The sequence below is a fragment of the Mirounga angustirostris genome, unplaced genomic scaffold, assembly GCF_029215605.1.
Source record: "Mirounga angustirostris isolate CCGP_5_RB_7025 unplaced genomic scaffold, mMirAng1.0.hap1 SCAF_17, whole genome shotgun sequence".
Classification (NCBI taxonomy): Eukaryota; Metazoa; Chordata; class Mammalia; order Carnivora; family Phocidae; genus Mirounga; species Mirounga angustirostris.
In genome coordinates this window covers 30876363-30893782 of record NW_026991725.1, presented here as the reverse complement: position 1 = coordinate 30893782, position 17420 = coordinate 30876363, and the positions used below count along the sequence as shown (strand labels likewise).

Here is a 17420-nt window from a genome sequence, read left to right as displayed (position 1 = left end):
CTATTCATAGACCTATAATCTTCCAAAAAAAAAATAAAATTATTTTGTCAAGGTTCCCACCTATCCTGAGATAGTGAGTGAAAATGCATTCAAAGTGCAGATTAATTTAGAGAGAATCCACTGATTTTAATACTCTTTAAAACCCCAGTGTGAGGACTATAATTCTCAATCTCAATGTCTGTGGTCCAAGGCTGTTTTAGTATCTCCATGATAGAACTGTGACTGAAAAAGTTAACCATTTAGCTAAAGTTTTTGACAAAGAACTAGAGAGTAAATGTAAAAATAATAATAATAATAAAATGAGGAAATAAGAAAGAACAGAAGAGGGCAAAAGTCACTAGAGGTGATTAAAAAACCCAAATCTGATTACTTTGATAATAAAATGGATAAACCTGTCAGCAGTGATAAAGAAAAAAGAGAGAACGGAGCAATAAAACACACGAAAAGGAAGAAATAGAGGTAACAGAGATTTTTAAAGTAATTCAAGGGGCGCATGGGTAGCTCCGTCGGTTAAGTGTCCAACTCTTGATTTTGGCTCAGGTCATGATCTCAGGGTCATGGGATGGAGCCCCGAGTGGGGCTCCACGCTCAGTGGGGAGTCTGCTTCAAAGATTCACTTCCTCTCCCCCTCCCCTCACTCTCTCTCTCTCAAATAAATAAATCTTTCTAAAAAAGTATATGAAAATTTTGTGTTCATATGTTTGAAAACCTAGACTTTAAAAAATATACTAATCAACTATGTTTAAATGAGAAAATGGGGGAAAAAGGGGCTTGGTAGAGTATATATAAAATATATATAATTTAGGGACTCCTGGGTGGCTCAGTCAGTTAAGCATCTGCCTTCGGCTCAGGTCATGATCCCAGGGTACTGGGATCAAGTCTCGCATGGGGCTCCTTGCTCAGCGGGGAGCCTGCTTCTCCCTCTACCTGCTACTCCCCCTGCTTGTGCTCTCTCTCTCTTTCTAATAAATAAATAAATTAAATATTTTAAAAAAATATATATATATATAATTTATACACACACATACCTATATATACACCAACCAAAAATAAATGAAGTTTCTGTTCATATTCATTTCAAATTCCATACTTACTTTGGCACTCGATAAATTCATCACTGTTGTTCAATGCTCTGATAAAATCCTTAAAATTCACCACTTCATCTTTTTTTTAAAAAAAAGAGAGAAAGAATTTAGATATTCTTGTAAAGAAGACTATTTGATGTTATAAAACCAGAGCTATAAACACAAAAATAACAGAGAGGACTGGCAATCCTACTGTGATGTACATGATATGCAGATTAGACCTGAAATAAAGCTGTCGGAGATATACTCTGAAAATCAATTCCTTCAATATAAACCCATCAATCAAAAGAAAAGAAAATACATTTTTAATTTTCTTTTAAAAGATATAAAGGGGATATATCTTCTTAGGTATATAGGGTGAAACTTCTGAAATCCTCAAGCTTTGCTATTTTAAATTAAAATAATTACTCACCAATAGGATTAGTATTATCCAAAGCCTCCTTTATTTTATCATCTGTTAGATAGATTCTGATGACATTTAAATTTTGCTGAAGGTCATGAATGGCTGTAATTTCATTTTTGTGAATGGTGATGTTGTAAAATTGACTTTTATCTCCTGAGAAGAGATAATCACCTCCAATTAGAGAGGACTTTTCATGTTTCTCCTTTATGTTTTAAAGATAAGTGGGAAAAATTATTCCAATATATAAAATTATACTTAAAAGACAGTATTTGTATTTATCTATGGACTGCTCTGTTCCTAAAATAATTTAAAATAGGCGACAATACTCACATGTGGAATTTAAGAAACAAAACAGAGGAGCATAGGGGAAGGGAGGGAAAAATAAAACAAGATAAAATCAGAGATGAAGACATACCATAAGAGACTCTTAATCATAGGAAACAAACTGAGGGTTGCTGGAGGGGAAGGGGGTAGGGGATGGGGTAACCAGGTGATGGACATTAAGGAGGGCACGTGATGTAATGAGCACTGGGTATTCTTTTTTTTCTTATAAATTATTTGCTTCAGGCGTATAGGTCTGTGATTCATCAGTCCTACACAATTCACAGCGCTCACCATAGCACATACCCTCCCCAATGTCCATCACCCAGCCACCCCATCCCTCCCACCCCCCACCACTCCAGCAATCCTCAGTTTGTTTCCTGAGATTAAGAATTCCTCATATCAGTGAGGTCATATGATACATGTCTTTCTCTGACTTATTTCACTCAGCATAATACCCTCCAGTTCCATCCACGTCGTTGCAAATGGCAAGATCTCATTCCTTTTGATGGCTGCATAATATTCCATTGTGTATATATACCACATCTTCTTTATCCATTCATCTGTTGATGGACATCTTGGCTCTTTCCACAGTTTGGCTATTGTGGACATTGCTGCTATAAACATTGGGGTGCAGGTGCCCCTTCGGATCACTACATTTGTATCTTTGGGGTAAATACCCTTCTCTAAGACTGATGAATCAGCTCTTTCTGCCGCCATCTTGGTTCCGCGTTCCCCTCACAAAATGCCTGGTAAAGCCACAGAAACTGTTCCTGTTACAGAACAGGAGTTGCCACAGCCCCAGGCTGAGACAGGGTCTGGACCAGAATCTGACAGTGATGATGACTCATTACCAGAGCTTGAGGAACAGGATTCCACACAGGCAACCACATAACAAGCCCAGCTGGCAGCAGCCGCTGAAATCAATGAAGAACCAGTCAGTAAAGCAAAACAGAGCTGGAGTGAAAAGAAGGTACAGAAGGCTATGTCCAAACTGGGTCTTCGACAGGTTACAGGGGTTACAAGAGTCACTATTTGGAAATCTGAGAATATCCTCTTTGTCATTACAAAACCAAATGTCTACAAGAGCCCAGCTTCAGATACCTACGTAGTTTTGGGGGAAGCCACGATCGAGGATTTATCTCAGCAAGCACAACTAGCAGCTGCTGAGAAATTCAAAGTTCAAGGTGAAGCTGTCTCAAACATTCAAGAAAACACACAGACTCCAACTATGCAAGAGGAGAGGGAAGAGGAAGAGGTTGATGAAACCGGTGAAGAGGGTAAGGACATAGAACTGGTCATGTCACAAGCAAATGCGTCAAGAGCAAAGGCAGTCCGAGCCCTGAAGAACAACTGTAATGATATTGTAAATGCTATTATGGAATTAACAATATAACCATCTGAAAACGAGGACTTTTTTTGGTTTTTCAAAAGAATAACTGCAGCTTGTTTTGAAATTTGTACTGTTTCTATCATTAATAAAGTTATGGCTTCTTGTTGGATGAAAAAAAAAACCTCATGAATCACTGACCTCTACCTCTGAAACTAATAATATATTATATATTAATTAATTGAATTTAAATTTTAAAAAAAGAAACCCCCCCAAAAAAGAGAGATATAATAGATAAACACTAAACAAAAGAGAGCAGTGTAGCTACACAAATATGACAAAGTAGACCTTATGTGAAGAGGAATTTTTAGAGATAAAGAGAAACATTTCATAATGATGTTTTAGATGGACATAACAATTCTAAATTTGTATGTACTTAGTGACAGTCTGAAAAACATGTATTACAAAACTGAAAGAACTAAACAGAGAGATGGATATTATAATGTGAAATATGTAAGTGCACCAAGAATAATTATTTTCATATATTGCCTATGGATGATTTGATAAACTTTCTGTAAAATAATTTAGCAATATCAATTAAAAGCTTTATTTTAAATAAAATAAGATAGGTGACAGTATAAATGTAAGTAAGGAAATTGGGGGAAAGGAACAAAGGAGCAACAAAAATAAGACAAAAGAGAGCAATAGACAAAGTACATTACATAAGGTCATATATATAAATTTTGCAATACCAAATGTGTACATCTAACAAGAGCTTTCTTGTAAGCAAAAACTTAAAGAATTAAAGGTAGGAATAGATGAGCCCACAATCAGAGCTGCAGATTTGAACACCTTGCACTTAGTAATTAATAGAACAAGTAGAATAAACATCAGTAAGGATTAGAATATTCAACCAAACTAGCAAAAAATCTAACCTAATGGATATTTATAGAACACTACCCAACAACTACAGAATATACATTCTTTCAAGTGCACATGGAATATTCACCTAGATAGACCACATGCTAGTCTTTAAAACAAATCTAATCAATTTAAAAGCTTTTAAATTGTGCAAAATAAATTCTCTGACAAAGGTTATTAAATTAGAAACCAGTAACAAGAAGATACCTAGAAATTGTCCAAATATTTGGAAATTAAATAGTACATTTCTAAACAGCTCATATTTCAAAAAGCTATCACAAGGTAAATTAGAAAATATTTTAAATAAGTTATGATCAAAGCATAACATATAAAATTTTGTGAGATGCAGTAAAAGTGCTCAGAGGGAAATCTGTAGCTTTAAATGTTGGAAAGGCATAAAATCAGTGGTATAAAAAGTACTGGTATTAAATTCTTTTTTTAAAATTCCTTTTTATAGTTGTACAATATAGAAGCTATAGTTTATTTAACTAATCTCCAATGTTTACACTTTAAGTATTTTCCATAATTTTGCAATTTCAAATAATTCTGTAATGAATAACCTTATGCATCTGTATTTTCACATTGGTGCAGGGTATCTTCAGGGAAAATTCCTAGAAGTGGAATTGCTGAGTCAAAAGATAAATGCATGTATAGTTTTGTTAGACATTGCCAAATTCCCTCCAGAAGAATGGTAGTATTTTACATGATCATGAGTTATAGATAAATGCCTTTTTCTCTACAACCTGACAAACAGAATATGTTGTCAAGGTTTTCAATTTTTGTCAGTCTAATGGGTGAGAAATTGCATCTCTATTTTAGTTTGCATATTTCTTTTTTTTTGCATATTTCTTATTATAAGTAAAATCAAACATCTCTTAATATGTTCATGGGCCATTTTATATCTTTTTTATGATTTGTATATCCATGACTTTTGCCCGCTTTTCTATATTTCTTCTGTGATATATATTGCAAATAGTTTCTCCCATTTTGTTATTTGTTCTTTGACTTTACCTATGCTATTGTATTAATAGACAAAATTTGGGGTTTTTAAAATGTTTTCAAAGACCGATGTCAGAGAGCTTACTGCCTATGTTTTCTTCTAGAAGTTTTGTGGTTTCAGGGCTTATATGCAAGTCTTTAATCCATTTTGAGCTAATTTTTGTGCATGGTCTAAGATAGCAGTCCAGTTTCATTCTTTTGCATACAGCTGTCCAGTTTTCCCAGCACCACTTATCAAAGAGTCTGTCGTTTCCAATTGTATATTCTTGGCTGCTCTGTCATGAACACATTGACCAAATATGCAAGGGCTTATTTCTGCACTCTCTGTTCTGTTCCATTGATCTATGTGTCTGTTTTTATGCCAGTACCATACAGTTTTTATTACTATGGCTTTGTAATAAAGTTTGAAATCAGAAAGTAGGGTGGCTCTAGCTTTGTTCTTTCTCAAGATTGCTTTGGCTATTCAGGGTCTTCTGTGGTTCCATACAAATTTTAGGATTATTTGTTCTAGGTCTGTGAAAAATGCCACTGGAATTTTGATAGGGATTACAATGAGTGTGTAGATTGCTTTGGGTAGTATGGATATTTTAACAATATTTGTCTTTCCAATCCCTGAGCATGGAATATCTTTCCATTTGTTTGTGTCATCTTCAATTTCTTTTGTCAGTGTCTTATAGTTTTCAGTGTACAGGTCTTTCACCTCCTTGGTTAAATTTTTTATTCTTTTTGGTGCAATTATAATGGGATAGCTTTCTTAATATCTTTTTCTGATAGTTTATTAGTGAATAGAATGCAACTGGTTTTTCTATATTGATTTTATATTTTACAACTTTATGGAATTTGTTTATTAGTTCTAAGTTTTTTTGTTAGGACCTTTAGTTTTCTATATATAATGTCTTATTATCTGCAAATAGTAACCATTTTACTTCTTTCTTTCCAATTTGGATGCCTTTTATTTCTTTTTTTTGTCTAATTGTCCTCAGTAGGACTTCTAATATTATGAATAAAAGCTGAATAAAAGTGGTGAGAAAAATTACAGCATAGGGAATATAGTCAATAATACTGTAATACCATTTTGTGGTGACAGATGGTAACTACACTTCCCATGGGTAGAACTAAGTAATACACAGAATTGTTGAATCACTATGATGTACACCTGAAACTAATACAACATTGCATGTTAACTGTACTTCAATAAATAAAACAAATTTAAAAAGTGACAAGAATGGGCATCCTTGTCTTGTTCCTGATCTTAGAAGAAAAGCTTTCAGTTTTTCACCATTGAGTATGATGTTAGCTGCGGCCTTGTCATATATGGCCTTCATTATGTTGATGTATGTTCTCTCTATACCCACTTTGTTGAGAGTTTTTATCATAAATGGATGTTATCTATCATAAAATCATATTTGGCAGTTTCTATCAATTTAAATATACACTTATCATATATCCCAGAAATCCTACTTCTTGGTATTCAACTAAGAGATATGAAAATATATGTACACACAAAAACCTGTACATAAATGTTTATTTACTTATTTTTTTTTACAGAGACACAACGAGAGAGGGAACACAAGCAGGGGGAGGGGAGAGGGAGAAGCAGGCTTCCCGCCAAGCAGGGAGCCTGATGCAGGGCTCGATCCCAGGACCCTGGGATCATGACCTGAGCCGAAGGCAGATGCTTAACGACTGAGCCACCCAGGCACCCCTGTACATAAATGTTTAGAAGCTTCATTCATAATCACCAAAACCCAGAAACAATTCAATAGTCTATCAATTGGTAAATGGATAAATTGTACATTCATATAATGGAATAATACTCATCAATAAAATTAAACAAATTACATGCAAAAGGTTAATGAATATAAAGTATAATATGCTATGTGAAAGAAGCCAGACTCAAATGAGCTTCTTATGTTATGATTTCATTTATGTGACATTCTAGAAAAGGCAAAACTTTAGAGTCAAAGAACAGATCTGTGGTTACCAGGAATGAGGGTTAGGGGAGGCGATGGACTATAAAAAGACATAAAGGAATGTCTGGGGTGATAAATTCTATGTGCTATTTAGTAATGGTTACATGACATTATTTTCAAGAATTCAAAGAACAGTATACCTAAAAACAGGTGATTTTACTATATATAAGTTACAGTGTAATAAACATAAATTTGCCCTAAAACAATGTAGTCAAGAGAGTGGCTGAGGATACATTAAAAACAAAAAAAGATAGGCATAAAATCCACTTTGCTAGGTTTGTCAAAAGTTCTAAAAATTATTTTCTAATCATTTATAATTTTCCAATAAATTTAGGTCAGGTATACCTAGAGAATAATCTCAGAGAATAATATATAATCTAGTAATTTTCTAGCACTACTAGAGTAAAACTACCCACAATTCTGAGTTTGGGGAAAGCTGAGCAGTCTTTGCCATATAATCTGGACAAAAATTATATAACCCAATATTGTATTGTTTTATCTTCATATTGTTTCTTACTCACCTGTGTTTTAACTATCTGTTCCTGTGTTGTCTTACCATGAAAACCACTGCCTGTCCTTCCAGATATAGGCAGTGGATACATATTAAGTAAAACTCACCTGCGACTTTAGGAATTCTCAATGTATTACAGAACTTAGTTAAAAATTCTTGAATGGTAATCTTGCCATTTTCTGTAATGCAAAGTAAAGTTTGGCTGAAAGAGTTACTGATTCTGAATTAATATGTCAGAAGCTAATAGTCAAATTATAATAAAAGTGAAAAGCCTAGGAGTCAGCCTATACTATTCCTTCTTCCTTAACTTCTGCATACATATGATTACCAATTTCCATTTAATTACTTCCAGATACTTCTTGAATGTATCACTATGCTAGTAAATGCCTGTGCTATTCCAACAGCATCGTTAAAACTCTATGCCATTAGTCTCATTTCTCTACATTTATTTTCTGCAGTGCAGCAAGAGAGGTCTTTATCTTTAAAAAAAAAATCTGGTTACTCCTCTGAATAAAACCCTTCAGTAGCTCCTACTTGCCCCAAAACTACAAAAAAAAACCAAAAACAAACAAACAAAAAAACACATCATGGGTAGGGTAAGAGGCTATAGACCAATATTCCTTACAAATGTGTTAAAGTCTAAGTAAAATACTAGAAAGTAGGATTTAGCAGTATATCTAGAAATTAAAGTTCTAGATACTTTCAAGACATACATTCTCATGGAGAGCAACAGGCTTTCAAGGAGGAAAACCAGTTCTTAGAGGAGGAGAAAAAAACTTAGCTATTACAATGGTTTGTGGCCACAGTACATCAGCAAATATTTATCTGTGGTGTTAAATGTTCATGGGCTGTGGGGTGGTAAAAAAGAACAAAAATGTCCAGAGTCCAGAAATAAACCCCCACATATACTCAACCAATATATAACAAGGGAGCCAAGAACATTTAATGGAGACAGGATAGTCTCTTCAATAAATGGTGTTGGGAAACTGGATAACTATATCCAGAAAAATGAAATTAGGCCTCCATCTTATACCACTCACAAAAAAGTTACCTCAAAATAGATTAAAGACTGTAAGATCTGATATTGTAAAATTCCTAGAAGAAAACATAAGGAAGCAGCTTTCAGACACCGGTCTTGGCAATGATTTTTTGGACATGACACCAAAAGCACAAACAACAAAAGCAAAAATCAACAAGTGGGACTACATCCAACTTAAAAGCTTTTGTACAGAAAACAAAATCAGCAAAATGAAAAGACAACCTACAGAGTGAGAGAAAATATTTGCAAACCATATATCTGATAAATAGTATCCAAAACATATAATTCACACCGCTCAATAACAAACAAGCAAGCAAACAAAATGATGAAAAAAATGGGCAGAGTAACTGAACAGACATTTTTTTCCAAAGAAGACATCCCAATGGCCAACAGGTACATGAAAAGGTGTTTGACATCACTAATCATCAGGGAAATGCAAATCAAAACCACAATGAGATATCATTCACACCTGTTAGAGTGGCCATCATCAAGAATACAAGAGATGAAGGTTTGCATGGATGTGGAGAAAGGGAACCCTCATACACTGTTGATGGCAATGGAAATTGATGCAGCCACTATGGATAACAGTATGGAGGCTTGCCCCAAAATTAAAAATAGAACTACCATATGATCCATCAATCCCCCTTATGGGTATATATGTAAAGGAAATGAAAAAAGATCTTTAAGAGATATCTACACTCCCATGTATTTTGTAGCATTATTCACAAAAGCCAAGATATGGAAACAACCTAAGTGTCCATCACAGATGAATAAACAGATGTAGCATATATATATATACAACGGAATATTATTCCACCATGAGAAAGAAGGAAATTCTGCCATTTGCAATAACATGGATAGGTCTCGAGGGCATTATGCTTAGAGGAGATAAGCCAGACAAGGACAAATACTGTATATATCACCAATATGTGGAATCTAAAAAAAGCCAGTCTCGTAGAAACAGAGTAGAATGGTAGTTACCAGCAACTTGGGGAGTGCGGTGAGTTGGGGAGATGTTGTTAAAGGTACAAATTTGCAGTTAGAAGATGAGTAAGTTCTGGAAATTTAATGCTGTGCTGACCTAATACTGTATTATATACTTGAAAGTTTGCTAAGAGACTAGACCTTAAATGTTCTCACCACAAAAAAGAAATTATAATTATGTGATGTGATAGAGGTGTTAGCTAGCACTATGGTGATAATCATAGTGCAATATATATGTATCAAATCAACACAATGTACACCCTAAACTTACAAAATATTCTATGTCCATTGTATCTCAATTTTACAAAAAGGAAAAGAAAAATTCTGTGGAGACTGAGTGAAAAAAAAAGCTCCAAATCACTAATACCGAGAATGAAAGTGAAGATATTATTACAGATCAGGCAGACATCAAAAAAGATAAAAAGTGAGGTCAAGGACAACTTTATCCAATAAATTTGAAAAGTCAGATGAAATGGACAAATTCCTATAAAAATAGAGCCTGCCAATATTAACAAGAAAATATAATGTTTTCTTTGTAATCCCAATTTAAGAAATTAAATCAATAATCCAGAACTTTCCCATAAATAAATCTCTAGGCCCATTAGGCTTCACCTGTGGGTTCTACTTAACATCTGAGGAATCTCTTAACAGAGAGTAGAAAAATAAAGACTACTCTCCATCTCTTTTGAAAATATAGCAAAGATAATATTCAACAGTATCAGTCATTAAAATAATGAAATTATTTTGTACATTTATAAATATCTGCTTCCCTGAGCCAACACCATGTGCAATACCCCCAGAGGTATTCCTGGATATCAGCACAGTTTACCTTCCAAAGGGCTGACACCTGGCGAAGGGCTTCAAGGACTCTGTTGTATTCTGTGCATGGCATTCTGATTGAGTACTACCCATGCCAGTCAGTTCAAAGTAACCTCATCTCCCAAGTACTGCCACCTACAGGTATAAAGTAGGCCCTGACTTACCCCTCCATTTGGTTTCACAGGGCTCAGGCTTGGCACACCAGGGCAGCACTGATGTTCCCCAGTCATGCCCCTGCAGCTCCCACAGGATGCCTTCCATTGCTGTGTATCCCATCCATACATCTCCCACCCCCACTGGTAGGAGATGCATTTATAACACAGATGCATTCAAACTACTCACCAGGTTCAGGTTCATGTCTTAACATTTCATTAAGTAAAACATTAGCTGCATAAAAGTCATTGTTCATCAATAATGCTTTGAGTTCAGAGGCATCAATTAGATCATTCTGGAGAATTTGGGTAGTAGCTAAGAGTAGCTGTGTAGCTGCAAAAAAAGAGCAAAAACAAATATTTCAACAGCAGAAATAAGAGTATATTATTCACTTTCACTTAAAAAGCTTGGGTTGCATAACAGAATTTTATTTTGTTTTATTTTTTTAAAGATTTTATTTGAGAGAGAGAGAGTGTGTGTGCGAGAGAGCGCATGCACAAGAGAGCTCGAGCAGGGAGGAGGGGTGAGGCAAAGGGAGAGGGAGAAGCAGGCTCCCCACTGAGCAGGGATCCCAATGCAGGGCTTGATCCCAGGACCCCGGGATCATCACCCGAGCTGAAGGCAGATGCCCAACTGACTGAGTCACCCAGTGCCCCAGCATAAAAGAATTTTACATGAAACTACTAGTATAGTTTTGAAAACCATTATGTATTATAATAGCTAGCAGTTACTGAAAACTTACTAAGTGCTACAGACTGTTTTAAATACTTCTACTTTACATATTTAAGCCTTATTACAATTCCAAGATAGGCATTATTATCCCTATTTTTCAGATGAAGAAACTGAGGTTAAGTGATTTACTAAAGAATATATTGGTAGTAAGTGGCAGGGCCAGGATTCAAGTCCAGGCACCATAGTTCCAAAATCCATGCTCTTAACTAATGTGCCTTTCAAGTTGACATATGTAAGTAAGTGGTCAACCTTTCTGCCTTTGGCTACATAATACTTCATATGTGGCCTCTGAAATAACTGTGAAGCATTTCAAATGAGTTTATATCAAAATTTGCATTATTTCACTTAAAGTTATGTTACAGAGACAAAACAGACAAGAAGCAGCAGCAGCTGCTGTTGCTGCTACAAGTCACACTCTTTGTATTTGTCTTATAGCCCCACAAACCCTGACAGCTTTGGTTGCTTTCCAATGCCTTCAAACAGTTGTGGTTGTTGATGCTGTTTAATTTAGGCCAGATATTACTAGTTATTCTCAGCAGGAGGGTTGGTTTGATATAAGCTACTCCATCATAGCCCAGAAGTAGAACCAGGTGGATCAAGCTTACACGTAATTCTGACGCCCTGCTCTGGTTAAAGATTATTGCTTACGTTATTACTTTACCATAAAGCTGTAGTAATCATGACCATGTGGTACTGGCATAAGAATAAATAAAAATCAATGGAATGGAATTGAGAGTCGAGAAATAAATCATACACTTACGATCAATTGATTTTTGACAAGGATGCCAAAACCCTTTAATGGGGAAAGTATAATCTTGTCAACAAATGATGCTGGGATAAAATATCTGCATACAAAAGAATTAAAGTGGACTCCCATCTCACACTACATACAAACATTAACTCGAATCAAAGATTGAAATTAAAAGGCTAAAACTGTAAAACTCTTAAAAGAAAACAGTATAAATCTTCATGATCTTGGATTATCTTTAGATGTGACATCAAAAGAAGTGACAAAAGAAAATATAAATTGGATTTCACCCAACTTAAAAACTTCTGTGCTGAAATCAGTTGGCATTTCTATACACCAACAACAAGACAGAAAAAAGAGAAATTAAGGAGTCGATCCCATTTACAACTGCACCCAAAACCATAAGCTACCTAGGCATAAATCTAACCAAAGATGCAAAGGATCTGTACTCAGAAAACTATAGAATACTCATGAAAGAAATGGAGGAAGACACAAAGAAATGGAAAAACGTTCCATGCTCATGGATTGCAAGAACAAATATTGTGAAGATGTCAATGCTACCTGGAGCAATCTACACATTCAATGCAATCCCCATCAAAATAGCATCCACTTTTTTCAAAGAAATGGAACAAATAATCCTAAAATTTGTATGGAACCAGAAAAGACCCCCAATAGCCAGAGGAATGTTGAAAAAGAAAAGCAAAGCCGGTGGCATCACAATTCCAGACTTCAAGCTCTATTACAAAGCTGTAATCATCAAGACAGTATGGTACTGGCACAAAAACAGACACATAGATCAATGGAATAGAACAGAGAGCCCAGAAATGGACCCTCAACTCTATGGTCAACTCATCTTCGACAAAGCAGGAAAGAATGTCCAATGGGAAAAAGACAGTCTCTTCAACAAATGGTGTTGGGAAAATTGGACAGCCACATGCAGAAGAATGAAACTGGACCATTTCCTTACACCACACACAAAAATAGACTCAAAATGGTTGAAAGACCTCAATGTGAGACAGGAGTCCAACAAAATCCTTGAGGAGAACACAGGCAGCAACCTCTTCAACCTCAGCTGCAGCAACTTCTTCCTAGAAACATCACCAAAGGCAAGGGAAACAAGGGCAAAAATGAACTATTGGGACTTCATCAAGATAAAAAACTTTTGCACAGCAAAAGAAACAGTCAACAAAACCAGAAGACGATGGACAGAATGGGAGAAGATATTTGCAAATGACATATCAGATAAAGGGCTAGTATCCAAAATCTATAAAGAACTTATCAAACTCAACACCCAAAGAACAAATGATCCAATCAAGAAATGGACAGAAGACATGAACAGACATTTTTCCAAAGAAGACATCCAGGTGGCCAACAGACACATGAAAAAGTGCTCAACATTGCTCAGCATCAGGGAAATCCAAATCAAAACCTCAATGAGATACCACCTCACACCAGTCAGAATGGCTAACATTAACAAGTCAGGAAACGACAGATGTTGGCGGGGATGCGGAGAAAAGGGAACCCTCCTACACTGTTGGTGGGAATGCAAGCTGGTGCAGCCACTCTGGAAAACAGTCTGGAAGTTCCTCAAAAAGTTGAAAATAGAGCTACCCTATGATCCAGCAATTGCACTACTGGGTATTTACCCCAAAGATATTAATGTAGTGATCCGAAGGGGTACATGCACCCCGACGTTTATAGCAGCAATGTCCACAATAGCTAAACTATGGAAAGAGCCAAGATGTCCATCGACAGATGAATGGATAAAGAAGATGTATATATATACAATGGAATATTATGCAGCCATCAAAAAATGAAATCTTGCCATTTGCAACAACATGGATGGAACTGGAGGGTATTATGCTGAGCGAAATAAGTCATTCAGAGAAAGACATGTATCATATGACCTCACTGATAGGAGGAATTCTTAATCTCAGGAAACAAACTGAGGGTTGCTGTAGTGGTGGGGGGTGGGAGGGATGGGGTGGCTGGGTGACAGACATTGGGGAGGGTATGTACTCTGGTGAGCACTGTGAACTGTGTAAGACTGTTGAATCACAGACCTGTACCTCTGAAACAAATAATACATTACATGTTAAAAAAAAAGAAGAAGATAGTAGGAAGGGTAAAATGAAGGGGGAGGGAATCGGAGAGGGAGACGAACCATGAGAGACGATGGACTCTGAAAAACAAACTGAGGGTTCTAGAGGGGAGGGTGGTGGGGGGATGGGTTAGCCTGGTGATGGGTATTAAAGAGGGCACATATTGAATGGAGCACTGGGTGTTATACGCAAACAATGAATCATGGAACACTTCATCAAAAACTAATGATGTAATGTATGATGATTGCTTCAAAGGACACCATCAAGAAATAAAAAAGACCCATGAAATGGGAGAAAATATTTGCAAATCATGTATCTGATAAAGGTGTAGTATCCAAAATATATGAACTCTTACAACTTGACAAATAACGCAATTTTAAAATAAGCAAAAGATACATGTCTCCAAAGAAGATATACAAATGGCCAATAAATACATGAAAAGATGTTCAACATCATTAGCCACCAAGGAAATGCGAAACAAAATCATGGTGAGATCCTTGTTAGACTAGGCTATAATAAAAAAGACAATAATAAGTGTTGACAAGGATATAAAGAAATGTACATTGCTTGTGAGAATGTAAAATGGGGCGGCTGCTTCGGAAAACACTCCAGCAGTTCCTCAAGTTGAACATAAAGTTATCACATGACTCAGCAATTCCATTCCCAGGTATATACCCAAGAGAAATGAAAATATACGTCCACACAAAAATCTGTACTCAAAGTACAAAAATATTCATAGCAGTACTATTGATAATAATAGCCCCAAAATGGAAACAACCCAAATGTCTATGAGCTGATAAATGGCCAAAGAAAATGTGGTATAACCATATAATAGAGTGTTATTCCACCAAAAAAGGAATGAAGTACTCATTTATGCTATAATACAAATGAATCTTGAAAACAGTATGCTAAATGAAAGAAGTCAGACACAAAAGTCACATGTAATAGGATTCCAGTTATATGAAACATTCATAATAGGCAAATCAATATAGACAGAAAGTAGATTAGTGGTTGTCAGTGGCCGGGGAGAGGTGGAAATAACTACTAAAGGCTACAGGGTTCTTTTTGAGGCAATGAAAATGTCCCAGAATTAGAGTGTGCTGGTTGCACAACTTTGTGAATATGCCAAAACCCACTGAACTGTACACTTAAAAAGGATGGATTTTATGGTATTGAATTATATCTCAATAAAAATGTACATCTGATAAATAATGCCATCAATTATAAAGGTGTTCTAATTTTAGAGATACTAAAATGTAAAAAAAGAAAAGACATTTGTTTCACCAAAGCATTGAGAAATACATTGTGACAGGGGTGTCTGCATCTGTGAAGAGTTCTTTGTAGTTGTTCCCTGTAGACGTGGGGGTTAGGAAAAGATGCCGGTATTGAAATTTCAATACCTCCCTAATTTTAAGGAGGACGAGAGGAACTTTGGGGACAAAGACCAAGCAACAGTCTTTATGCAGCAGGGGCAAAATGATGTGGTTAGGCAACAGAGATGATATGGCAATAAGAATGATACGGGGATCAATACCACGAGGATTTAGAGAAACCGATTAGTTGAAGTTAAGATTTCCATAAATGAAGTAGATGGGCAGTCCAGCTGAGGAGACCTGAAAACTCCAGAGGCCTAACCTGAGATGACACAACAGAGAGTAGTGATCCCTTACCTGATTTCCAGACCGGATTTCCTTCATAGATCCAGAACCCTTTGAATGAAGAAAAACTTACCTCCTCTTGAGGAAGGACTTTGTAATAACAGAAAAGGTGTTTACTACGTATCTTCTTCAACCCTGTTTTATTTCTTTTCCCTACATTATAACTTTGTCCAATTTTCCTCACTTGTCTTTTATGTTCCTATATTATTTATATTTTATAAGCTGCTTAAAATCCTTTTTTAAAACTATAGAGACTACAGAGTAAAAACTTGAAATCCAGATATTGATTTTTAAATATCATTTCATATCTTTATTTTACAGTCATTTGTCTTTGAACTAGTAGTATTCACTTACCTATGGACTCTTTGAAATGTGGACTTTCTTTAATTCTTTCAAAGAAATCTTTTAAATTCACCTCCTTATTATCTGTAAAGTTAAAATCAAGCATGCTGACATTAAAAACCTGATACTGTGAATTTGTACACAAAATAAACGTTCTAACTTACAACACCTAAAATTCCACTCTACCTTATTTTCTATCTCAAACGACTGAAACTATTTTAATATAATTTTTCATACTTTTAGGAACTATCCATTGAACAGTTAATGATCCCAATAGCTATTTTTTTTTGAGTTCTACTATATGTTGTCTAATTGAACATAATAACAAAAAGAAAAAAACTTACATAACTTTTCAGTTCCTTATACATACTAAGGATCCTTTTATGATGCTTTACATTTATTAACCAAAATCTTCAAAATAATTCTATAACATGGGTATGCTGATATGCCTATCTTTAAAAGATGAAAGCAAAGAGAAATTAAATAACTTGTCTAGGTCACAAAAGCCAGAAAGTGCTAGAGGATGTGGTATTGAACGAGGTAGTCTCAGGCCAGAGGTGACAATGTTAACTATTAGGACACACACACACTTGAAGTAAGACACAATAATGTTACCACAGCAGAAAATATAGAACTATCAACTACATTAAGGAGACTTTAACTTATAACAAAATGGCAAGCTGGGTAGCACAGAAATCATCACACTACAAATCCCTAGAGATGCTGTATGAACTACAATATTCTATAAATGCATGACTAAGTTATAGGAAAAGTAAATAATAATACGTTAAGTGGGCACAGAGATCAAGAGTGGAAAACAGTGAGTACTAAGCCTACTGCTATTTGGGGATACATATCAGAACCCAAAGTGGCAAGGTGCTTGATTTAAATGCTCATGCATATTCATAAAAGAAAACTTGGGTCCATGCTACATTGAGAGTTTGAATTTAGATACCAAATAAAACTGGGATGCTTTGCAAATCAATCAATGTGATACAACACATTAATAAAAGAAAGAACAAGAACCATATGATCCTCTCAATAGATGCAGAAAAAGCATTTGACAAAGTACAGCATCCTTTCTTGATTAAAACTCTTCACAGTGTAGGGATAGAGAGTACATACCTCAATATCATAAAAGCCATCTATGAAAAACCTACAGCGAATATCATTCTCAATGGGGAAAAACTGAGAGCTTTCCCCAAGGTCAGGAACACGGCAGGGATGTCCACTATCACCACTGCTGTTCAGCATAGTACTAGAAGCCCTAGCCTCAGTAATCAGACAACAAAAAGAAATA

The 17420-nt window shown here is 35.5% G+C and overlaps 2 protein-coding genes across 2 annotated transcripts in view; one reads left to right on the top strand and one right to left on the bottom strand.

The window, feature by feature from the left end:
• Nucleotides 1–2529, bottom strand: part of LOC123854704 (uncharacterized) — a 160972-nt gene extending 158443 nt beyond the window's left edge. Inside the window, exons 1-3 of the mRNA XM_064583319.1 lie at nucleotides 2490–2529; nucleotides 1498–1641; nucleotides 1095–1163 (exon numbers count right to left, since the gene is read on the bottom strand). Of these exons, the coding sequence (XP_064439389.1) occupies nucleotides 1095–1163; nucleotides 1498–1641; nucleotides 2490–2529 (253 nt within the window). The remainder of the gene's footprint in view (nucleotides 1–1094; nucleotides 1164–1497; nucleotides 1642–2489) is intronic.
• Nucleotides 2520–3311, top strand: NACA2 (nascent polypeptide associated complex subunit alpha 2). Its single transcript, XM_064582391.1, is given in 1 exon segment — nucleotides 2520–3311. A coding segment is annotated over 1 exon segment (651 nt). The 5' UTR covers nucleotides 2520–2554; the 3' UTR covers nucleotides 3206–3311.
• The last annotated feature ends 14109 nt before the right edge of the window (nucleotides 3312–17420 follow it).